The sequence below is a fragment of the Cinclus cinclus genome, chromosome Z (genome assembly GCF_963662255.1).
Source record: "Cinclus cinclus chromosome Z, bCinCin1.1, whole genome shotgun sequence".
In the NCBI taxonomy this organism is placed as follows: domain Eukaryota; kingdom Metazoa; phylum Chordata; class Aves; order Passeriformes; family Cinclidae; genus Cinclus; species Cinclus cinclus.
Window position 1 is genome coordinate 75,937,038 of NC_085084.1, and position 24,644 is coordinate 75,961,681.

General features: G+C 41.5%; 1 protein-coding gene across 1 annotated transcript in view; it reads right to left on the bottom strand.

Moving 5' to 3' along the window:
- LOC134057010 (phospholipid-transporting ATPase ID-like) overlaps positions 1 to 24,644 on the bottom strand; it is a 51,337-nt gene that overhangs the window by 16,874 nt on the left and 9,819 nt on the right. The window contains exons 3-16 of the mRNA XM_062513978.1: positions 24,340 to 24,453; positions 22,158 to 22,256; positions 21,203 to 21,264; positions 19,576 to 19,648; positions 19,330 to 19,400; positions 18,127 to 18,209; positions 14,225 to 14,383; positions 13,444 to 13,532; positions 8,265 to 8,461; positions 6,931 to 7,139; positions 4,831 to 4,874; positions 3,131 to 3,296; positions 2,162 to 2,350; positions 1,298 to 1,413 (exon numbers count right to left, since the gene is read on the bottom strand). Coding sequence (XP_062369962.1) covers positions 1,298 to 1,413; positions 2,162 to 2,350; positions 3,131 to 3,296; positions 4,831 to 4,874; positions 6,931 to 7,139; positions 8,265 to 8,461; positions 13,444 to 13,532; positions 14,225 to 14,383; positions 18,127 to 18,209; positions 19,330 to 19,400; positions 19,576 to 19,648; positions 21,203 to 21,264; positions 22,158 to 22,256; positions 24,340 to 24,453 — 1,671 coding nt within the window. The remainder of the gene's footprint in view (positions 1 to 1,297; positions 1,414 to 2,161; positions 2,351 to 3,130; positions 3,297 to 4,830; positions 4,875 to 6,930; positions 7,140 to 8,264; positions 8,462 to 13,443; positions 13,533 to 14,224; positions 14,384 to 18,126; positions 18,210 to 19,329; positions 19,401 to 19,575; positions 19,649 to 21,202; positions 21,265 to 22,157; positions 22,257 to 24,339; positions 24,454 to 24,644) is intronic.

Below are 24,644 nucleotides of genomic sequence, written 5' to 3' on the forward strand. Positions count from 1 at the left end.
TTGGCAAAGTCTGCAGAGGAAAGGTGAAAACACGACACCTTAGCCCACAAACCTTGGGGTATTTTCACATAGCAATTCCAGACCACTTTATGATTGTCACCCATGGTCCTTATTTAAAAAAAAAAAAAAAAGAAAAAGAAAACCTCAAAAGAGCTTTTCTACTTTCTGGCTCTAAAGCTTTACACTAACAAGGTATTTTTTTTTTCCCTGTGAGGCCTAAATGAACACAAAACACAGCCTCAAATTTTGCATGTGGGTTCAAGATTTTTTGGGTATGAATTCTGGCTGAAATGCACAGCATGAGCACAGCTAGTCATCGGATCTCAGCAAGTCATTGCAACTGTGCTTTCAGATGGACAATATGGAGCTCAGTGTTTGGTGGAACAGCAAAGATGCATTTGTGAAATACATCTCTGGGAGGTGTTTCCCCAGGTTTGAAGTAAAGGTGCATCGGAAACAAGTCACAGGTTTTCTAAATGTCCTGCACTGGATTTGCCATCTTTGTACATATTAGAGAATCATAAAATGATAGAATGTCTTGGGTTGGCAGGAACCTTAAAGATCATCTCATTCCAACCCCCCTGCCATAGGCAGGGACACTTTCTACTCTACAAGGTTGCTCAGAGCCCCATCCAACTCAGCCTTGAACAATTCTGGGGATGGAGCATCTGCATCTTCTCTGGATAACCTGTTCCAGTGTCTCATCACCCTCATAGTAAAGAAATGCTTCCTAGTATTTAATCTAAATTGACCATCTTTCAGTTTAAAGCCATTAACCCCTGTTTTATCACTACATGCCCTTGTAAAAAGTCCCTCTCCAGCAGTCTTGTAGCCCCTTCAGGTACCGGAAGATTTTATAAGGTCTCCCTAGAGCCTTCTCTTCTCCAGGCTGAACAAACCCAAATCTCTCAGCTACAGGAGAGGTATGCCAGCCCTCTGATCATCTTCATAGTCATGGACTCACTCCAACAGGTCCTTGTCCTTCTTACGTTGAGGATCCCAGAATGGGACAGTGCTCCAGATGAGGTCTTACAAGAGAAGAGCAGAAGGACAGAAGGACATCTCCTTCGATATGCTCACAGTCCTGAAGCAGTCCAAATGGCACCTGGTGCACATGCTTAGGCAACTAATTTGAGACCTAAGGCCATAGCAATTAATTTCTTTCTCTATTCCATAACTTCAAATTGGTGCTTAAGTGCTGTTTCTAAAACCTGAGGGTTTTTTCCCTGAAGACAAAACATTCTGGAGAAAAGGAAAGCATCAAATGCAGAGATGTTGTTGAGAAGGAATCTCTTACATTCAGGTGTTCTGTGGTCTCCTCTTTGAGAGAGTTGCAGGATGGATGAAGCAGTTCATAAAGAATGGTGTCAGCCCCTTTGCAGTACAAAGTCAAGTCACCTTCTGGACTCCGCACTGTGAGGAAGAGGAAAAGAAATGCTACAAATCCCAGACTGAGTCTTTTGAGGCCCTTCCATCAATGCCAAAAACAGTTTTTACAGTTGTCTGAATTTCCCCAAGTTTTATCAAACTCCCAGGATTCAAGACAAGTTCTGCTTAGAAAAGAAGAGAGTGCATTGGTTTGAGCAGGAACTACATGATCCCTACAGGCAGAACTCAAAAGTTAGCAACAACTTGTTTTTAGAGAACTGGTCCACTTCTCCTATTTTCCTACCAGTAAACTGTAACTACAATTGCAACATTCCTGAAACATTAGAGTATGTTAGAGTGTTAATAAAGGCTGTGAAACATAATTTCTCCATTTTCTGTTTGGGAAAGTGGGTTTCTCAGTTCGTTCTTGCTTTCTCCTTTCCTACTTCCTCAAATTTCACTGTCAATTTAAAAGCAGACTAGAAGAAAGGCCTTTCTTGCATTGTAATGAGGGGGGCAAGATATATGTAAAGCCAGTGTCTTTAGGAGTTTGGTTTGCATCACTGTGGTCCAGATGTGGAGATTTGTCCCACCTGCCTCCTTTAAGTATTTTTCTGGCAGTGTAGCTGTGTAATTATAAAGTCAAAGCAGCCCATCTCAAGTCCTCAGAAATAAATGTTAACTCAGGGCACATTGCAAAGGAGATCTCCTAGAAAAATGCACCATAGCAGAATGAGGGACAGTTCCAGTACCTAAAAAGAAGGAAGGAAAGAAAGCAGCAAAGGGAACATACCAATCACAGACATTCGCTTGCGAACATTGTTGAAATCAAGAATGGCCAGAAGTTTGTAGATTTTTGTTTCTCCCATTTCCACGACAGTGATGGTCTCTGGTGTGCGAGCCCGGAACACAAACCCAAAGTTCCTGGCAGCAGTGACTAGGGCTCCCTCATCAGGAGATTGTGCTTGATACACCAAGTTACCTGATACACAAGAAAAAGAAATGTAATGTGTCTTCTGACTTATTTCTGAGCTAAAAAAAAAAAAATGCAAAATCTAATATAGCAGTTATCTCTTTGCTTTTCTGTCTATTCACAGAGGTGCAGCACTAAAAAGCACCTTATGTTCACTCATCTCTATCAAGTCCCACCAACCCATCCTCCAAGACAGTGCAAGAGGCACCCTGGATGCTTTTGGAGATTTTAATCACTCTCTTTGGAGTTTAACATCTCACTGAGAGGATAGGTTCCTTGGGCTTAGCCCCTTGTAGTTAGATCTGCATGTATTTTTTTGATCAGTGTTTTTCTTCATACCTGTCAATTGATTCTAGCCTTTAAAGCATGGCTTTCATCCTGTCTGGGATTTGAGGAGGCTGACCTAGTATCTGTGGGAACACTGGGTGAGAGGAGCTAATGAGTCTCCAGTGGATAGGTGCTCTTTGCCTTTTGGGACTAGGAGCAGAGTAGAAAGAGTGGGGCAAGCCTCTGCCAACTCAGGGAAGCTGTGGCACCTGCAATTTCCACACTCCAGAGATGGGGTGTTTGAAGTAGTGTCAGCTCGACCACAGGAACACACAGGTAATGAAGGCCCTGGTCCTTTCTCTTCCCATGTGGCATCTCCAAAGACACTGATTTATGTGTAGCTATACACTACATAAAATCACCAAGGAGCCAAAAGGACGAATAACAGCTTCTGTGGAGAGAAGACATTCTGTGGTGTGGGTGAACATAACCCCTCATTCCAGTGCCTTCACCAGTCCTCACCTTCCTTCTTCTCCTCTGGCATCACCGTGTGGCAGAGTGAGAGCAGCCTGAAGAACCTGTGTGTTGGGACATCATTCAGCTTCACAGCTTCCACCAGGCTGTGGTCATAGAAGGCAAACTTTGGGTCGGCTAACGGGTTGTATGAGAAATCAACCTTCTCTGTGTTCTGAAAAAAACATGGCTTGGTTTGTCGAGCTCTCACATGGCTGTGCACCAATGCCTGCCCAACACAGCTCCTCTCTCTTCCTCACATTTACAAAGGACCCTATCCTGCAGGGCTGGCTGCTTGTGACAGATTGGTGGATTTAAGGATGTGAGAGGTTATGAAAGGTATTTAATCATAGGACAGGCACTAGATGTGTCTTTCAGAGCAGCACTCAGGCTAAGAACCAATTAGCTAAACTGCCTCTCTGAGTGGCAGCTAATGCTCCAACAGGATCCCTGCCAGTGGATGCCTACAGCAAAGAAGTGCCTGCCTTTAACAGGTCTGCTTGGAAGCATCATGCTCATGATGTCAAAGGCTGCCTCTGATAGTGGAATGCAGAGTTTAAAATAATTCAAAAGTCTGTCTTACCTACAATGTTCTCTCAAAGCCAGAAAAAAATCCTGATATGGAAAAACAGGACAGACAGGTGAAGTAAAGGTTAAACTCCACAGGCACTGCCCATCTTGTCAAAAAACAAGGAGCTCCAAGCAGAATGGAACACATTGGAGAAATGTCCAGAAGCTCACCACATGATGTGTCATGGAATAATGGACTGCCAAGCCTGCCTCAGACAATTCTGACTCCCGCCCCATCCCTGGTGAGTTCAGAGTTTCCAGGACAGGAATCATCCTTTTGACCTCTGCACACTGACATTTAGCACTCAGTCCAAGAGCACAGACTGACCCCTCCCTCACTGGTCTGTGCAGCAAGGTCCAGGCACAGCAACATCGTGGATGTGTGGGCAGCAGGACTCTGCTCCAGACAGTGTCATGAGCAGCAGGGTGGGGTGGACAGTTGGCAGGGATCCAGTGTGTGTCACCAAGCAAGGCTGATGGAGACAGGGTAGGCTGGAGGCACAGAACTCAGCACAAACAGCCTGTTTCAGTGGACAATTTAAGTTCTCAATGGACTGGAAATGAATCATTTTAAGGAGGAGTGGAACTTTCATCATCATCTTGCTGTTTGTTATTTGGATTACTGCATGCTGCTTTTAGACATTTTAGAAATGAAGACATGTGTTTGTGCCCACAAGAAGGGGTTAAAGAAAAATGCAGAAATTACATATTTTCACACTATCTGAAGTCCAGACGTTAGAGGAATTTGACAGCGACCTCCCTATTGGTATGAACTGCATTCACTAATTCCTTGCTAAAGCTTTAATTAACTGCCAAGGTTAATAAAATCCATCAATGTCCCAAGTCTCCAGCAAACACCAATGGTCAAGAGTTCAAGAGAAGTTGTGCATTCACCAGGATGTCAGGTGAAGTAGAGGGGACAGTGAGCTGCTCCTGACCTGCAGGTTTAACCCAGGCTTACTGGAAAGGAACTTAACTCTGGGAATTCTCTGACATCCAGAGGTACACTAATCTCTATTGTAAGCATCAAGAGGATCAGCTCTTGCAGGGTCAAAAACATAAGCTATGCAGGGTTGTGTCCACTGGTACTTATCCAGGTCCACTGAAAACACAGGTCCTGATAGCACTTGAGCACTTACCTCATTTATTTCTATCCTTTGCCCAGACATATCATATACGTCACCTGCAAGCAAGAAAGAGGAAATTATAGCCACAAACTGTGGGTTAAGTGCAGGCTCTGAGCCACAAAATTGGGTAAAGTGTTTCTAAGCTAGAATCTATTTTAAGTTTCAGTACATTGACAAGGACACTGACAACTGATGATACATAACAATCAGTTTCTATGTTAGTCCATGACAAAATCCAGAGACTGACAGATGCTTGAAACACAAAGCAGTTAGCATAAAAGTGACTGCCTTTTGAGCTAAGAAGACTTGTCTTGAGCTGAACACAGAGGATACAATTTCTAGTACTAAGTAGGAAATGAAAGTGCATCCAGAGGATGACCTTTCATGTGCATTCTCTTCCAAAATCCAACTCCTGGGTTGTACTATTTGCAGCAGTCCCTGGACACCCAAAGAAAAGGAGTTTTCAAAGCCCATTTTCCCCACATCTAGGTAGCAAGGCTGCTCTGTTGATTCTCCCTGAATGGATGATCTGATCATAGCAATTAAAGACATGTCATCTCCAAGAAACATTATTAAAACTTCTGCTGGGAGAAAAGTTTCACTAGGAAGGTCTGGACTGTGCCAAGGCTACCCAGTCCCAACACTTCATTGAAATAAGATTGAAATGCAATGAATTACAGGAATGATTGACTCATGTTTGCACCAGCAAGCTCAGCTGTGACCAAAGTCAATTGTAATGCTGGTGTACCTTCACAAAGGCCCCAGGTGTGTAAAAGAAACACAGTAAACACCTCTCCTGAGAACCTGCATCAGCTGATTCCCTGGGATCCATAACCAAGAGGCTTTTGTATATATGCTTCCCTGAAGCCTCTGTAGAAGAGCAGAACAAAATCATCCTTTCTGGAATTGCTTTCCTGAATGCCCCTGAGCAGCAGAGCAGTAGTGTGCAAGGAAGAAGTTAAATATATAGAAAACTACAGGCAACAGACTGTTTGCCTTCTTTGCATGTATTTCCCATTCATTTCTTGAACCCTTACCCTGTATCTATGTCGGTGGTGACATCCACTTCAGGAAAGTCAGTTAAGGACATTTGATAGGAGAGATTTCAAACTGTTTAGCAGTACTAATGTTAGATATGATAGTAACACTGCTTGAGATAAGGTGGTCTCCAAACATGCACAGATTCATAGGAAGAAATATCTTCTTTTATTAGGTCAGCTGACAGCACTGAGAAAAGATGCAAACTTTGTGCCACATTAGTGCATCAGCAGGTCTGACACAGGCAAAGCAAGCATCCATACACAAATAAGCAGTGATTAATTTCTCTGGGGCATCTAATGATGTTAATCAATTAGGCAGTTTGCAAAGTGCTAGCACCTCTTGAGCCGTATGAAGAAAACTGCCTGGGGCCATAGTATGAACAAACCTTTTAAATCAATGATTTCTAGGATCTAACAGAGCTAACAACTCATGTTTCCCATTTTGTCCAACTCCCTACAAACTTTTCTCTCATCTGGTAGGTGAAGAATGTCAGGTGTGAAGACAAAGACTTGGTCATTGACTAATCCAGCTACCTGAAAAGGATATGGAAAATCACTGCTCATGATATAAGAAATTGTTGAGAGACAACAGTGTGTGAAGCTGACAAAATTTGTGGATAAGTCCCATGAGGGATGTCTGATTTCACAAGTGCTTAGAGGAGGCAGTGAGTGATGTGAGTTACATGCCATGTTTTGCAAGGTTAGCAATATCTGGCTAACCATGTCAGTAATACCAAAAAACGCTGTGATTACCTAACTAGTGACATCATGAAAAAACACCCAAATTTGAGTACAGGTGAAAATCTGGGACAAATGAGGAGAAACAAATAGTGTTGGTTCTTTAGTTGGGATAATAGTGGGGCAGTAAAGGGAGATAAAAGAGTGAGAAAAAGGGGGAAACAATTAATACATGGGAAGTGATGCTATCAGGCTGTCCAGACATCCATGATGGGCAGCTTTACCCTTGATCACTTCAGCTCCTTACATGGCACTCTCTTCTGGATATCAGATTTAGTCTCTGTGGATGAAGACACACACAATGAAGAAAACCCAGAGAGTAAGACAAACATACCATAGGATTTGCCATTGATGGAGCACTTGTTGAAACACATGATGTTCTGGGTGAGAGTTCCCGTTTTGTCAGAGAAGATGTACTTGATCTGCCCCAGCTCTTCGTTGAGTGTAGTGGTTCGAGCCTGAGCTGGCGTGTCATTCAGTGGGTAATACATTTTACGGTCCCAGTCAATGTAGAAACTGTTACCCAAGCGTATAATCTCCACACTGATGAAACAGAAAGATGAGGTGATGGAATATAAATTAGCTTAAGGCATAAGCTCTTTATCTTCAGCACCACCGTTATCAATTGCAATTAGAAGACAGCTTTGAAGGTAATGACAGGTTGAACTCATCTGTCCATAGGTGGCTGGTGGTAAGGGAAACTGAAGCAAGTCCCACTGAAATGATCTGCTAAGTTTACAGCAAACTCATTTCCTTTGTTTATAAAGCAGTACTTTGTAAAAGTACATGGGAAGTTTCAGAAATTTTTGGCCTGAGAAGTGAGGCAGGACCAGTGGGTTTAAGTTAGTGCATTTCAGGAGATGGTTTCCAGCAGAGATGTGGGCTGGGCTGAGCCCACAGTGGCAGTGGCAGGGGATGGGCACAGCCATGTCTCAAACAACAGTGAGCTCCACAACAAGAGAGCCATTGTTCCACTCAGCACAACCAAAAGAGTGGCATCAACTCACAGAAGACATTAATTTTCAGCTTGCTGGGTGACATACTGGACAGGAAAGGAATTCATTCCTCATGTTTACCAACAAAAAAGAGAGTCTCAGTAGCAATGCTAGCTGAAGGTAGGCACAATGATTAATTAAACAGGGCTGTGCAGTTTGTACCCTAGCCCCAAGTTTTGAGAGCATCACAGACACATTGCCTACCTGTCACTTCTATTTGTCTATCACTAATAACCAACAACTCTGCATTGTCTGGGAAGATACAACACATTCAACTGCTCAGATAGCACCAAGTACTTCAACCTGATTGCACCTACTTACCTGGAAATCCTCACACAGTCCTGAAGCCCCCTTGAAGAACAGGCCATTCATTCACTGTTAGCAAGATGCTAATGGTGGCAGGCTTCCAGCCCTGCTCCTATAGCATCCTACACATCTACACCTCCCCTTTAACTATGAAATCATCCTCTCCTCTTCCAGGGCTCGCTGTTGTCCCCACTCCAGCCCTGATAAAACCTTCTGAAGGCAGCAGAAACAAGAAAAGCTTCACTGTGGTTGTGTAGGAGCATCCATGATGGGGCTGTGTTAGGTTTTAAAGAAAATGTTGCTCCTAGTTAAGGCAAAAGCTAAATCTCTCCTAAGATCAAAAGTGAGAGGAGCTTCCGGCACATACCTGACATAGAGTGAAATAGGTACCACTGTGTTTAGAATGATCACGTATGACCAGAACATGAGGAAGCCAGAGTAGGAGGCAGAGTTGACACCCTCTGCCCAGGGCAAATAGACCTGGAAGTAGTAGCCCTTATCATGTTCCCAGATACCATTGCCAATGGCTAAGATGAGACACATCAGTGCTAAAAATGCAAAGATCTGGAAAAAAAAATCAGAAAACAAACCAAACAAATCAAAACCAAACAAAATGTACTGCATTTTAGAAACAAGTAATTTATTTTGCACAGGTTAATCAGAAGACCCTAATAGGATAGGGTTGGGTAGCCTGAATCATAGGAAAACGTGCCTAGGGATGAAGAGGAAAAACCAGCAAAATTATGATACTTCTACCTCAATGACAAAGCTACACAATGCAGAGTCTGGCAACTTGGAATTCAAAGTGCTCAGACAGCTGGAGATTTAAATCCCAAGCAGACATCTCAACTAGGGTGGTTACAGCAGTCTGCTGCAGAACACCATATCTCATTAGAGGACACTTGAGCTGAGGGTCTTCAAACATCTGGCTGCACACTTGGGAGTAGAAACTGCCTGGAGGACTTTACTTGGCCATCTGCCAGATGTATCACAGTCTTCTTCACAATTTCTGAAAGGCCACTGAGGATAATCCATCAGCGTACAGTCTGGAATTTAGCAATGGATATTATTCTGATGGTTAGAGGAGAGTTAATTGCTTTCTCAAAGCTAATGGTTGCCTCAGTATCTGCCCTCACAATTTGATTACATTTCCCTTGAGCAAACAAAAAGCAACACCAACCAGTGATGCGTAACTTTGGGCTTTAGAGAAGCCTGTTTCCTGAAGCCTGAAGCAACCAGGGCAACAGCAGCTGGGAAGTGAATTTCAAATTGGGAAACCATACAGAAAACTGGGGCTTCCTAGGGAACAGCATTAAACAGACACAAAAACATTACATACGCCATAAAGCATTTTTTGATTAAAAAAGGACAAGACTGTGGCAATACATTTATTTGGAAAAGAAGACAGAAAGAACAGGAAGAAAGAAATTTAACACAAATTAATACAAACTGCAAGGAATTTCAGAACTGGAATATCAAACAGTAATAAAGTATCAAGAAAAGAAAAAAATAAAGTAATAAACAGGCATGTGAAAAGCAAAGGTGTTAACAGACAGTCCTCCAAGAGGAAGGAGAAAGGAAGAAGAAGGACTTATCTGCTCTATAGTAGATGAAAAGGGCAGATTATATTCACTGATACAGGGTACTGTGTGGCTCTATCTGCTAATATGCATTTTCAATGCAGCAAGTCCATCTAATTCAAAGAAGGAAGCTTAGAGGTTAGTTTTTAAGTTTTAATAAGGTTAGTTTTTAACAATGTTTTTAAACTGGGAAGACCCACGATCTTGGAATCCTGCTAATATAATTACAATATTTATAATGTAGTAATGGTGACAGTGGGGGAGATAAACTGCAGTTAACTTGTCATCCTTCCTGGACAAATTATGAGAAATTAATTCTTTTGGCATGGCCTTTTCCAAACATTTGACATAAAACAACCAATATAATAATAAAAAAGTGAAGATATGGAGTCAACAGGTTGCACAAAAGAGCAATTAAAAATCATCTTTTGCAAGGATAATCATTAGGGAGGAAATATCAGTAAGTTGAGCCATTATGTAAAGGCCACACAGCAACAATCACATTAAAACAGTAATCAACCTTTTCTAAAAACAGTAATTGAGAGACAAACATAGAAACATTGATGGTAAAGCCAATATTTGTACTGCTGAGGTAATCTATGGGAGGAAGAAAGATACTTCTGTGGAGTACTATGCATCACTTCGTGAAATGTTCATGCCTGATTAACTCAAGTTTTAATATCAAAAAGCCACAAAAGGGAACTGCAGTAAGAAAAGGTGGCAGACTGAGTTTCAGGGGATACATTTATTTCACACATGAGTAGTAGCTTCTCTATTTAATTGTGTGAAGCCAAATAAATTGCTCAATTTGTGAAATGGAGACAATATTGCTTGCTGGTAAGGAATGTGGTGCAGTGTTTTTAAACCTCTTTGAACCAGAAATTAAAACATACTCAATCTGTGCTGATGTAATTATAAAGACTTAAGGGTATTTGAGAGGCATGTCCACCTCACTGCCTCAGAGGTTAAAAATTATCCATTTGAAGAATATCACAATCCATGTAGGAATTTGAGTGTGTGATTCAGCAAAAGAAATATATGTGGGGCAAGACAGGAGCTGACCTTTCCCAAGGTGTCCCTGCCCATGGCTGAGGTGTTGGAACAAGATAGTCTTTAAGGTCTCTTCCAACTCAAAACACTCTGATTCTATACCACAGCAGCTCTTGCCTACAGTTGCACTTGACTTATGTACATTTTGTTTTCTGTGCACTGGGCATGTCAAAGCTCTCACAACTCCACTCATGTGCAACACTTGTGCTTGCACAAAGCTCACTAACATGCTGTTTTATCCGAAACAAATGGAAAGGACCAAGGCATTAAAAGCAGCCCTCGAAATTAATTTCTGTGCACAGAAACAACAGTGGGCAGGGTGTTGCAATTGTAACCACAGGCCTGAAGAGAATGACATGAAAAATCATTGCTTGTGCATGCTCATGGAGCTTCCCAGCATGAACAACCTCCGTCCTCGGGTCCTGCCCATGCCCCTGCTAAAGATACTCTTGGTAAAAGTTTTGTAAAGAGGAAGTGACTTTTGACTTCAAGACAAACATTGACTGTAGGACTGTGAATTAAAACAGTCTTGGTTTCTTGATTGGTACTTTGAGCTCTGCTCTGGGATTTGAAGCAGTCAGTTGTTTAAGAGATGAATGTAAGAGCTCACTCTGATAATTGACTCCCCCTAGCCTGCTACAAAGCAGCTTTTGGAGAAAAAAAGCATCTCTGGAGCTGGCACGTGCATCCCCAGTATAGGAACATTAACTTCTCTCTCTGATCAAAGAGAAACACCTCCAAATGTGACAAAACAGCTATGACTGCCATCTGGGAAGGTTCACTTCTGATTAACCCTTGTTGGGGCATACCAGGGCAACATTTAGCAGGAACTCCCTTGGCAAACCTGCTTAAACACTGCCTTGTGCTTGGAATTTTTATGGGCAAATAAACACAAAATTACTTTGCCAGTGTTAACAAGCAGTAAGATGCATTACAGTTAAATTACCTATTTATAGTAAGTCCTGGCTGCTTTGTATTCTCCAGCTCAAGAGCACAATATATTGCCTGCCTTTATGACCACACTCTGTAACCTTTGACCACCCAGTGAGCTGGAAAAACCCAAAAAACCCAATGCCACGTCCCCTTAGGTGTGCAGAGTCTGGTGTTTAATGTGTGACAAAGCTTTATTTAAACATCAAAATTTTAGGATCCTTAGAAATGTGTAAATGAGACAAAACACACCCTTGGCTCCTCCAGTGCCCAAGAACCCAGGCAGAGGCTGATGCAATCAGCTGCAACTTGCTCAGTTTTTTTTAAAACAGAGCCAGGAGGTAAAATCATCTCATTTGTTTTTATAAAGAGAGGCTAAACAGACTGAAAGTTCTGGGTGGGACCCTTGGCTTGTGAAAGGAGATTTAGCAAATCTTAATTGAACATTGAATTCCAGATTCCCAGTTCAGTTTTTCTCTGCTCTGTTTCTGTGCCCTGAGGATCCCCCCACAGCTCATTCTCCTCTTCAGTCAGAGCATAGCAGAACACCTATGAAAATGTGAGATTCTTCAAATGCTTGCAAAATTTTGAATGTAAGTGGCCCAACCTTGTTTGGTATTGCTACCCACTTATGGGGAGAAGGGAAAGAAAATATTGAGGGAAACAAGCTGATGATAGCCAAGGTTAATAAACCAAGATTTTTCCTTGGTAGAGATTGGTGCAAGATTATTAAAATTAAGGGCATATCTTTACTGTACACAGAGCAAGGCCTCAAGAGAGACTGAAGTTAACCCTGAAGTTGCTGTGGCACTGCTGGGCATCCCCAGACTCACCTAAAGGACTTTTGGGATCCCGAGAAAAAAAAAAAAAACAGGAATAGAGAGGCTGAGATGAAACATGGAGGTTGGAGGGTGGTGCCACTCTGGAGAAGTTTGTGCTCTAAGCCCCAGAATTGAGGAATTATGAAGTCAGAGAAGGCAGGGAGAGCACAGGACAGCCTTGCTGTCATGCACAGACTGCTGATGGATGCCTCCTCCAGGGCTTCTTCCAGTTCCTGGGAATGAATCTTGTCCCTAGCTGGCTGCTAAAATGTTCTAGAGAGCAAGAGTAGTAGGGAAGAGGCAGGAACAGTGACCATTGGCCACCAGACCCTCTCAGTGTCATAAACTGAAGGTGGTGCAGCATGTGTGGGAAAGCATGACAAATTTGAGCTCATAGGGAAATAAAATCTGAAAAAACTTTTTCTTCAAGCAACACTGATTAAAGTAGTGTCAGAGTGTATGTCTTTCTTCCCTGAGTGGCTTTGAACTCAAACAGTAAAATCTTGAGAACGTCTGTGAAAGAAACACTATTTCTGCCTGGAAGTATTTGCCATTTGTTAAAAGCACTGATGATCTTAACCCTCAAATTAGATCTGCTTTTCAATCTGAGAAGAGTGCCTGCTATGTAAGATAAGTGTTCTCAAATTTCCCAGCTGCTAAAAACACCATTTTGAGCATGAGTGAGACCATGCTAATAATTTACCATAATGTGTCAAGTCAGGAGCTGGCATCGTGTAAATTAGCAAACTCAATTACCAAGTCCTTCGCAGATATAACCAGAGATGCCAAGAAATCAGGAGGAAGAGAGAGAACTGCTAATGTTTATTTAAATAGAAAATGACAGTATTATTAGAAGAAAAAAAGGGCTTTGCAAACTTCATAATATTTCTCACATAAAAATGCAGAGCAAGGGAGAGCAGAGTAAATGACAAGCTCAGAAGGAAAGTCCTTAATTCTGTCAGTGTAATGGCCTTGCTTTGCAAGATGGGCTGGCAGAGGTGCTGCAGAACTCAGGCCACTAATAAATTATGATGTAAATTATGATGTACTTTTTCTTTTTATCCTTAGTCACTTCTGATATTCTCCCATTTGTGTGGACAGGGACGTGGAGCATCTGGAAATGATGAACACATCTGAAGAAAGGAAGACACATTAATCAACTTACCACCATCACAAGGACGTTCATGAGCCGATCGATGCTTGTTCGTTTAAAAGTTGTTTTTCCACTGTTCTGCATGAGTTTTGTGTCTGGCCCTGGAGATGAAGCACATGTGTAAATTTTAGCAATAACACTTAGCTGTTCTAAAGCTGATTCTCTCTGAGGGCCCACTGTGCTTTTCAGCATAAATAACCATCACAGTTCTCATGAAGTCAGGTACACACAGTTTAGAGAGCTGGTGGGAAATTTGGGCATAAATAGATTAAGTCTTTTGTCAGAGATTATATGGAGAGAGTCAGATAAAACCATTAAATCTGGACTTTGACTCAACTATTTTCTTTCAACATTTAACCCTTCCTTTCAGGTTTATTCACTTTTCACAGCATATCTGATACTGCTATGTTGTTGGTGACATATTATGTATTATCTCACAGGCCTAGAGGAGTATTGTAAAAAATAGAAGGACTATGCTCATAGATGTAATCAATAATCAATAATAATATTGATGACCCTTATATTTCAATCTGGATTAAAATCACATAAAAATTATACAGAGTGTGTATTTCAGTACACTTGGGAGAATTCTTAACCAAATTTAATAGTTACATTCTATCTTAGTCATCAATCAAAACTCCTCTCCTGTACTTTGCTGCGTGGATTTCTGAAACAATAAACTTTTTTCTTCTCATACCCAGTAGAAACATAAACTTTGTGGATGCTGGGTGTGATGTATCCCCAAACTAGTGCTGCTGGGCTCTGCAACCAACATGTCAGTCTTTTTACCTACCAGCATAAATAACGAGTCCAAAGCACCACTCTGTGTTCCTGATAGTACAGCCCCTCAGCAGCATCTTCTCATTGTCCAGGGCATATTTCTCTCCTCGAAGTGTAAGAGTTCCTGTGAATTTATCTAGTTTGTTATTTGGTGCCTCACACCTGACTTCTCCTGTAAAAAGAAGGTAAAAGTGAAAATGGAAATCTTGGTCCAGAAAGGTGTCATCAATACTGCATTCCCAGCTGTTCCTCGGAGAGACAATATTTTGCACTCTAGTTACAGTCAGTTCCTAACCCTGTCATTCTCATTCTGTATCTTATATTTACTGATGTTCTGGGTTGTTGCTCCTTCCCCATATTCTTCTCATAATTCAAGGGACCATAGTGAACTTGGATTTATCCAACACTTTGAACGTGGCACTTTTTTATTGGTAGAGTACAAAACAAACTTTCCAGAACTTCTATTTGAGTTAGAAGAAATGTTGAACCAGCAACATACTTTTAATCCATTCACAGCAAGTTCATAGCAGTAGGATGTCACTGGATAACTTTAGCTAAAAATGCTGACACCACCTTTTTTCCTATTTCATTTTCCCTCAAGCTGCAGGAGCCCAAGTGAATAGAATCATAGCCTAAAGGCTGCAGAAAAGTAATTAACTGAGGTGTCTTTGTTCACTGATTTTTAATTTAATCTGTTTTATAACTCAAGTCCCAGGAGCACATAAAAAGAAACTGCTACCTTCTTTGGCCACTGAGCTGACGCTCTAAGTGATTGGAGTGTCTATTTCCATGCTTTATTTTTATTTCTTGCAATAAAATATGTTCAGATACCTCAGTATAAAAACAACTACTTAAATCAACCGCTGCACCTGACATTTAAAGATTCAAAGCAGAGCCCTGTGGATGTATTGAACCTTACTGAAAGGCAACCTAACAGTTCAGTCTGTTCACTTAATCAGCAGGAACGTTAAAGTTATTTTCATCACAGGCTGTAAATACCTACAAAAATATTAGCATTTGCTGAGAGTACGGTTCTTTTAGCTGCTCTCAGATTTACACACCAGACTCAAGAGACTGGAAACAAAATCCAGAGAAGTCCGGAAGAAAAGTATACAGCTTTAAGCGTCAGGATCATCTCCACCACACATTTTAAATCAAAAATTTTGCAAATGGTCAAAAAAGCAGCTCTAATCTAGGGCAGACAAACCATCAGACATGAAAGATTGAACAGTTAGGAGATCCAGTGACACATGTGGCATCAGAATTGATGCTAACAACTGTGTTGCTATTCTGTTTTTTCATCTAGTCGGTCCAACAGGGACCAGGCCTGTGCCCCATCATTTCTGAAAGTCTCTAGTAACCAGGCCAGTCTCACTGCCATCCTCACAAACACCTTGAAAAGCACAAAGGACACAGAGGTGTTGCACTGGAACTTCTAACAGCGCAATGCTTGGCGCAGCAAATCCAGGCCATGGTCTCCCAGCAGGAACACCATGGGACACTGCCTGTAAGCAGGTGGGTCTGGGCTACTGACATGCTAATTTTGAGATCAGAAGGGATTCACCCACATAAGACTGACCACAAAAGAGTGAGAAGTTCTAAAGATCTCCCCAGGACAGCTGCACTGGACCCAGTAGCTCTGCAGCTGCCCAGACAGGCACCATGCCTCCTGTCCTCCTCGCCCACTAACAGCAATCTGGAATATGTTTCAGCTGGAAGAGTCAAATATTGCCAAGTCAAATGTGATAAGTAGAGGGTAACTGAAAGTGGCCTTTCTGGTCTCCCAGTTCCCCAAATGAAACTAAGAAATTCAGCATTTAGCAAGCATCTTCCTTATCTGAACCATCAAACAAATATCATAACTCACATTGAGCATTCCGCTGAGTGCCTGTATTAGCTGCACAGCCCTGTCCTCTCTTCCTGTCTTAAAAAGTAATTAGATAAAGAGTTATATAAATATTTAAATATTTCTACAGAGGTTTGCTAAGGGAAACGCAAAGCTGGTCTGATTCCAGGCACTCTTCCCAGTACACTATCAAGTATAAATTATCATGGGAAACATTTTATTCATTTCTAATATTGTGAAGAGGCCACTTTTATTTACAACATAAGTAAAATGGAGATTTAGAGAATAGATAAATATCTGATAAGAAAATTTTCAATTTTCCAAAATATTTTTAAACATTTTTTTAAGTTAAGCACTTCCAAGAACAATGTGCCCTTAGATAAGCATCATACTAAGCATGCTTGAAAAATTATCTAAGATTAAGATTTTGCTTCAAATTGATAGACATTTCAGCCTGCTCAGGAAAATAATAAAGGAATGCCATTCCAATTACTAACATAAGCATCTAACTGTACATGTACAAACTTATTTCTCAAGACCTAAAACACTCAGGACCTCAGCCATCACTTCAAAGAAATCCTGACAAACTGAGCTGATACTTGGCAAAAACCACACACAATTGCATAAAACCTCAACAACGAAGACAAAAGAAACTCTACCAGAGACAGTCTCAGCTACGCTCTTTGCCACATCCCCACCACTTGTCCTGACGTCATCTATTTATTTCAAAAACATTTTTTTCTAAAATTATTTTCCCTCTATATCTAAAAGTATTTCCTGAGAGCCTGCAATCCTTGAGGCGTTCCAAGGACACCAGTACTCATTCCACCCCTTTCCATAATGACTCCTCCTGTAATCTTGATCTCATATCTAAGACAGCAGGGCACTGCAGAACATGACTAATACCACTTGGTCTGGTGTTCCCATCTTCTCAAGAAGTTCTTATCTTCTCTAAACAGACAGATAATATCCAAGCATGGAGTATTCTGGTTTTGACAAGTCTAGCTCCTGTCTCTGTATGTGCTGCTAAGTATTCTCTGAGAATGGTTGAAGTCGCACCAGAAGAGGTTCAGACTGGACATCTTAGGGAACATTTATTTACTGAGAGGGTGACCACACACTGGAACAGGCTTCCTAGAGAGGTGATTGATGCCCACAGCTTGTCAGGTTTAATAGGCATTTGAACATTAATAGGCATTAAAAACATTCTTTAATTTTTGGTCAGCCAGTTAGATTAGATTATTTCTATTCTATTCTATTCTATTCTATTCTATTCTATTCTATTCTATTCTATTCTATTCTATTCTATTCTATTCTATTCTATTCTATTCCTAGCCTAGCCTAGCCTAGCCTAGCCTAGCCTAGCCTAGCCTAGCCTAGCCTAGCCTAGCCTATCTTGCATTTGATACAATAAACAGTGCTGATAAAGGACACATTTCCTGTAAAGCACATTAATATTGCTTGCCTTTAGATATTTTAGAATTCAGTCTTTATTGTTGCACTGAGAGAGGAAAGGAACAGTTTCAGGGTGAGACTTCAAGGTGGGAAGTAGTCACCTGCCCTTTGTGCACAGTTAGTCCTCAGGTCTATGTGGTGTCTGCAAAGTGCCACTGATCTGAAGATAAATGTAATCAGTGCATCATCAGTGCTACCTCAGTGTGAAAGCACAGTGTGAAAATGTTTTGAAGCCAGAACTAAGTGTAATGTTTTGGGAAAACAGTTTCCATTGTGCAGTTATGTGAACTCTTATGCTGGCTTTCAAGGTGGGTAGTCTTGACACGTGCAGACAGATGCAAAAGGAAAGTGTCTATGCAGAAGAATTGCCACCAGTGCAGTGTCAGGATACAACGAGGCATGGCACCAAGACCTGCAAGTAACGAGGGATCTTTTCCTTTACATGTGGTGTTGACACCTGTTGTACAGACTGCATAGTGCCTGTTCTGTTTTGCTGGCACTGTTTCCAGAGAAGACTTAGCACTGGGCAGCAGACAGCTTGGAAGGAAGACTCCCAACCACTCTCTATAATTTGGGCCAGTCATGTGGAAAGTGAACTTTCCATTTATACTCACCATTGAACTCTGTCAGCTTCTGAAGATCTTCTCCAAGCTCTGCAGTGACTGTCAGTGCCTGCTTCACCTTCAGGTTTGTTTCACTGTGACAAACAATATAAGACAAAAAAATGAACTGAAAATCATATGTGACCTGAAAGCTTTCCTTGAAAATCCCTTGTGATTTTGAGGACAGTCTTCTTCCTTAGATATCTGATGGACTGTGGTACCATACACCTGTTTCACCTGGCCAAAGTGTGTAGATTTTCTCTTTCAGTTGCAATGACAGGCATTCAGAGGAATTCCGAGCATGGTACCAAAAGTGAAGTGCCTCTGTCTTCTTAATTTCACCACAGAGCACAGCACTCTCTATCCTGTCACTCATAACACATTTAAACCAGAGGTATCTAAGCATATATGAGAGCTCTGAATCTTTTCTCCCCATGGTAATCTGGAAGATTACTTCAGTCCTGGGACTAGTTAGCTGGGGAGTTGGAAATGCAGTGCCAAAAGAATACTGCATTTGTTCAGGGCCTCTTGGAAGTGCACTTGTGTGTATGAAAACTACAAACTCATTTTCACAGGGATCAGATGGAGAAAGTCCAGAGGACTGCCTGTAGGGTCTTGGGAGAGACACAAAATCTCTGGTCTTGTTTAGTCCCTCAGACTGTTGCTCATTCTGGGCAATGCAGAAAAGGTAAAGCAAACTGGGCCATAAAGATGAGTCAGTTCCAGCTTATTCCAATCAACACAAGTTGCAGCCCTCTGTTTTTGTGGCCAGTTGTGTTCTGGAGTGGGCAGCATTTGAAAGCCTTTGCTGTGTGCTTGCATTGATATTATTCTATAGAAGTACAAAGGAGATTACCAGAGTTATGCATTATGATTATCTCACCTAGATAATCTGTCTCAAGGAAAATACCAAAGGAGAGAAAAGAAACAGCTTCTGCTGGGGATATTGCAGGAACATGTGTCTAACTGACTCTCAGCATTAGAAGAACTGTCACTGAAAAGTGAAGTACTCTCCTCACATGACACTTGCACTCAAGAAGCAAAAGTATCCACCAGAAGATATTATTTTCAAGACACCTGCCCAAAGTTTATTCTACATGTTACAAGACTCTTGCTACCAAAGCTATTGCAGGTATGCCTGCAGCACCCAGTGTCACCAGGAGTGTGGCTTTGCAGTGGTGGCAGTGATTGTTCACCAGGGCCAGGCTCACTTACCCATCCAGCTCAGCTGTCTCGATGTACGTCAGGCTGTGTGGCTCACTGCTCGACAGCAACAGGAGATCAGCCTGAGCACAGACAGACAGACAGACTTGGCATTAATTCACACAGTCAGCAGGCACTGCAGAGCAGTGCTGCTTGTGGTTACTGCCATATCATCACCTTTTCTGTGATTTATTTTCTTGTGAGTGATAAGAGTGACAGAGATTAACTGTGATCAGGATAGAGAGAAATGATACTCACTGTCACAAAGTTGTTGTTTTCTAGTTTTATTATATCCCCCACTTGGACATTCATCCATTTTTGCTCCTTTAACCTGCAAGGAAACCTCTAGTAAGTCAGCACATACAGCAAATGCCACTTGGGAAAGTTAGCTCTGCTCCTGGAACCAGACTGTAGGTGCCATAATGACTTGGGAGCAGGGCCTGCCATGATGTGTTCTGACCCATACTAAGCTGGAGGACCACCACAGTATGAAAAAAAAAAAAAAAAAAAAAAGAAAAAAACAGTAAAAATCAATAAAAGCACTGTTTGGGTGGACCCATGCTGGATTGAGACCAAGCCCCACATTAGCACTACTCTTGGCCTTGTGTCTCCCTGACTACTCCTTTCCTTCCTTCTCTTAAAGGGCCACATTGCCTTAAAAAACCCTCTCTTCATTGTGTGAGAGACTTCATCTGGGAAAACTGCAGATTGTGTAAGGTTTTCTGAGTGGTGCTAAGAGCAAGGAGTAACCAGCTGTCAGGAAGGTCAGTGTAGGTGCTTTGGCTGTGCACTTGCCTGTCTGAGCCCTGTCTTCACAGTACTAAGCTAGATGTGCAAAGGAAACCAGCTAAACTGCAAGCACCAACACAGCCAAGTCAGGATAGCTGTAGATGCAAATTCTAGAAGTGAGAAAGATCAGTCTCAAAACAGGACTGGGAGCTCAAGCTTGAACTCCGTTCAATCTTGTTTATTCAGTGTTGATCAGAGCTGGACAGGATCTGTGGTTTGAAAACCGCTTTTGGCTTTGAAAAAGGCAAAATATTATAAAATTTGTGTCAAAATTTGTTTCCTAGACACAGTAATTAATACACAGTAAACTAAGAAACTGGTTTACTTAGCAGAGAGCACAAAAAGCTATGTCCCTATTCTTCAGTTTCCATTTATATTTTTGAATGTTTGATCATCTGTTGGAGTTTGCACAATACACTGCTATCTATAGTGTGGAAAAAAGTCACAAAACACTTCACAGCTGTCTACAGCTGTGTCCTATGCAAAGCTGGACTCCATGGAGCTGCAAGTAAACACCACATCTGTCTGCCACGAAAGCCAAAGCCTCTGCTATTTTTTCTGCAGGAAAGAACACTGCTAGCATTACAATGTTCAAAGCACGCAGCTGAAATGTTTTGGGTACATCTAAGCCAGAAGTGCTACACACACTCGAAGTGTTATGAAGTGTATGAGGGAGCTATTCCAGCTTCTTAATTTGAAGTATCTTGTTGATAAAGTCAAATTTTGCTTAATGCAAAATAAATGCTATGAGTACAAATGGACACAGAAGATAGCTTTGCTTATTACTTCTGGGGTAAGGAGTAAAATAATTCAAGACTTTGAAATTCTTACTTAAACATAAACACCCAGGAATAGAGAAAGAGCTTTGGTTTTGTCAGCACAAGGTCACAGCCATAATGTCTGCACAGATTCTGGTACTGTGTCTAGTGTCCATTAATCAGACACATAGTCTAAAACTGCATGATGAATAGTGGTATGAAACACTATTCAATTTTAAATTGTTTAGTGATCCTTGAGAATCACACACACACACAAAATCAAAAATATTACTAATAAAATGCTTTTCTCTGTGAGAACTACAGCAAAAAATACTTACATGCCATTGATCAGAACCTGGACTGGGCGGTTGTTGACGTGTTTGTCGCTTTTGTGTCGATTCTGCAAATTGGATCAGAAGGTTAAAAGGCATTTCCAGGAAACCAAACACACAGGAGCCCTAGGCAGTTCATTAACATTTTAGGTTCCCACCCAGCTGGCTGAATGGGTCAGGCAGATTAGGGTCACAACTGAGTCAGTGTCCAGCACATGTTTACAGCATGACAGAGTTTATATACAGAGTATAACCAGACTACAAAGGGCAGCAGGCGACACTGGGCTTGCTCTTGCAGAGGAGAAGGAGGGTAGAGCCTTCCATGTCACTTTAGCACAGCCCTGACTCAGCTGGCATTGCTCCAGCCCACCTCAGTCTGTAAACACCAGAGAAATTAATTCCTCTGCTCTCATACAAAACCTGGCCACTAATGTTCTGGCATTGCTCCATTGAACATCAAAATCATTTTAATAATGACAGAAAATCAGATGCTAAACTCAGCTCTAATATCATTCTGTGAAGTCAGTTGGGCATTTGACCATTAGATCAGATGGCATCAGACTTTGGCCAAAGCTGAGCAAGTTTGAAAAATTACAGGTGGGTTCAGCATTTGCTTCCTACCAAATTTTTTTCCACCTACATTTTGCTAGATGACAGAGGATGAGTTTTCCAAAGTGGAAGGCTAAGAAAAGATTTCTGTGCCTTCATCTAGACATTATCTATGAGTGATCACATTTTCAGACATGTTGAGCAGTTTCAGAGGAAGTCATTGGAGCTGCTTGGCTTCTCAGCAGTTTGGAAATTCTAGCTCCTGTTTCACTAACAAACTATAGATTTTGGGTACTTAATCTCAGACCCTCTCTGAGCCTGCCATTGGCTGTGTTTAAGCAGTTTTTTTCAGTTACTGTGCTGAAGAATCATAGGCCAACTCCAAAGTACAGGTCAGAAATACAGATCTTACAAAATCATCAATGGCATCCTTGACTCCTGATACAGCCAGCACCAGCACCAGGGGCACCACTGTTGTAAACCAGGCCAGTGAGGAAATCTGAGGAATCAACTGTAAGAAGAAAAGATCTGAGTTAAGACATTTCCTGCCAGTGCAGAAAACCACTGCTTCCTAATCAAGCTGCAAACAACGTTTTTCTAAGATAACTGAATATACAATAAGGACAGAAATGTAGCTCCATCCCTGATGTGTGACCCCCCCTGAATGTGGGAGAGTCAGGGAACCCATGTTTTCCTTATAAAACAAGCTATAATTTAAGTTAGAAAAACGGCGTGGTCAGAAAGTGTAGCGTCTTGCTCTTTCTTGTTATTTGCAGAATTAGGATTGCAAAATCCCTGGGGTATTTCTTTGGAAGTACTGACATGGACAAGCCCGCTGTGAGGGACTCAAGAGCTATCTGAGCAAAACCAGCTGCGCAGAGCCATCAAAAGTTTCTGTTCTTTGTTTCAGTGCTTTTCACATTTTGCTGAATTAAATTCTGCGTTCAATGGACTATACTCTCCCAAGAGCAGCACAGCCATTTTGTTTCCTGCATCTTTAACAGTAAGAAGACCAAATAGTTGAAGGTGATTCTGTTATGCCATGGGTAATTCAGAGGGAGGTGTCTCACCCCCACACAGTTATCCTCTTCCTCTAGAAGTGCAGCACTAGGGATAGAAGCAATGTGAAACCAGCATTAGTGTGTCCCTCAGTTTGAATCTGGGAAGAGTTAACTCCATGTGCATTGTGAAGTTGGCATTTATGCACTGTCATAGCCCAGATGCTACAGGCACCACAGCCCAGCTCAGCTGTACAGGCTGCATCTGCTGCCTTCTCACCCACCTTGGAAAACGCATGTCCCACTGGTCTGTGACAAAGGAGTGGGAGACAGAGTCCCCACAGCCTGCCTATCACACTCTTGATGCAGGAATAGTCCCACAGGGATGGAGTGAGGAAAAAAACCAGAGGAATATCTAGACTAATGCCTGCCCTCTTAAGGCTACCTTGATGTAAGGAAAAAGCTGTATGCTTTTATATACAGCCAACCCAAGACGGCCCAGTAAAACACACACTGGAATAATTCAAGGCAACTACTTTGAAATACTATGCATTTGGCAGACAAACAGCTGGAGTGTAGTGCAACAGCATGGGAACTGTGCTTTCAGCTTATCTGTAAAAGCACCTTCCCTTGAAAAATATACATGCACTGAAATTTTAAAAATTCATTCCCTGCAAATAAGCAAAAAAGATCATCTGTGGTTTGCTGAAGGCATAAAGCCTTTTTTAAGCTGAAATTGTAAAAAGAAAAGCATTTGAAATGGGTTATTTTGCAGATCTGTGTGCAGTGAAAGGATCAACTATAAAACACTGCGCTTGAAACATAATAAAAATTATGCCCTTTTTTGATAATGTGTGTTCTGATATGACTCAACAACAGCAGACTACACAGCAAGGTGCAAAGGGCCAGAAATCCTGATATCAATTTATCTAGTGCATTCAGCTTTCAGGGCATCATTAGCAAGAGTGATGAGCAAAGTGCAACTCAATGCCATTACAATCCACAGGGTTCAATAGTGCTGCCATACTGGACATACACTCCATACTGGACATACATACACTCCATACTGGACACCTTCCTCACCCTGGAGAAGGAAGCAGCAATATCTGGCTTTATGCAAACTAGCCACTACCTTGAGCCTTCCTGGTGTTAATTCCTTCTTTCCCAGGGAAACACCACGGGTAACACAAGTGGTATCCTTGTGTTTCCTTTGTGACCGCCTGTGGAATTCACCTTGAAATCTATAGGTAATAGACAGCTTGGCTTTATAGTGCAGGATGAGTAAGTAATAAAAATCTGAGGACAGCCAGGAGCACTCAGATGTAGACACAAAGGGATAGTAGGGCAGGGCATGAAAAAGCTGCACAATTTCTTGAAAAGTAATTAACTTTTTTTTCTTTGTTTAGTTCAAACCCTCATATCCAAAGTTAAAAGAGAAAATTGCTTTTTTCTGCCCTACTTTCTATGTACTGCAAGATTTTACTAAGATGCTAATTCACACCAGGAATATAGTTTGCACTTCATTACACCTATAAAACATAGATTGTCTTTGATAACCGAGAACAATCTGCTGGAAACAACACTGTGATTTCATACCTGCAAAATCAGCAAGAAAAGGAAGTAAGCATTGGCTATTCTCTGAAACTGTTCAAACAGGTTGAGAGGCAGGAAAGTGAAGAAATTGTATTTCGATGTTTTAATTGAATTGTTCTGTAGGGAAAAAATGAAAATAAGTAGGATTGGTAAAACAGGAAACAAAATTACAGCGCAACACATTTCAACTGTGTCTTACTTGCTTATATTTAGCAATAGCATTGTTTCCAACAGCAGCTCAAAAAGCGTTTCCTTTTTCCCCACACAATCATGCCAAGTCTGGATAAACAGAGAATTCCTCTTGGACT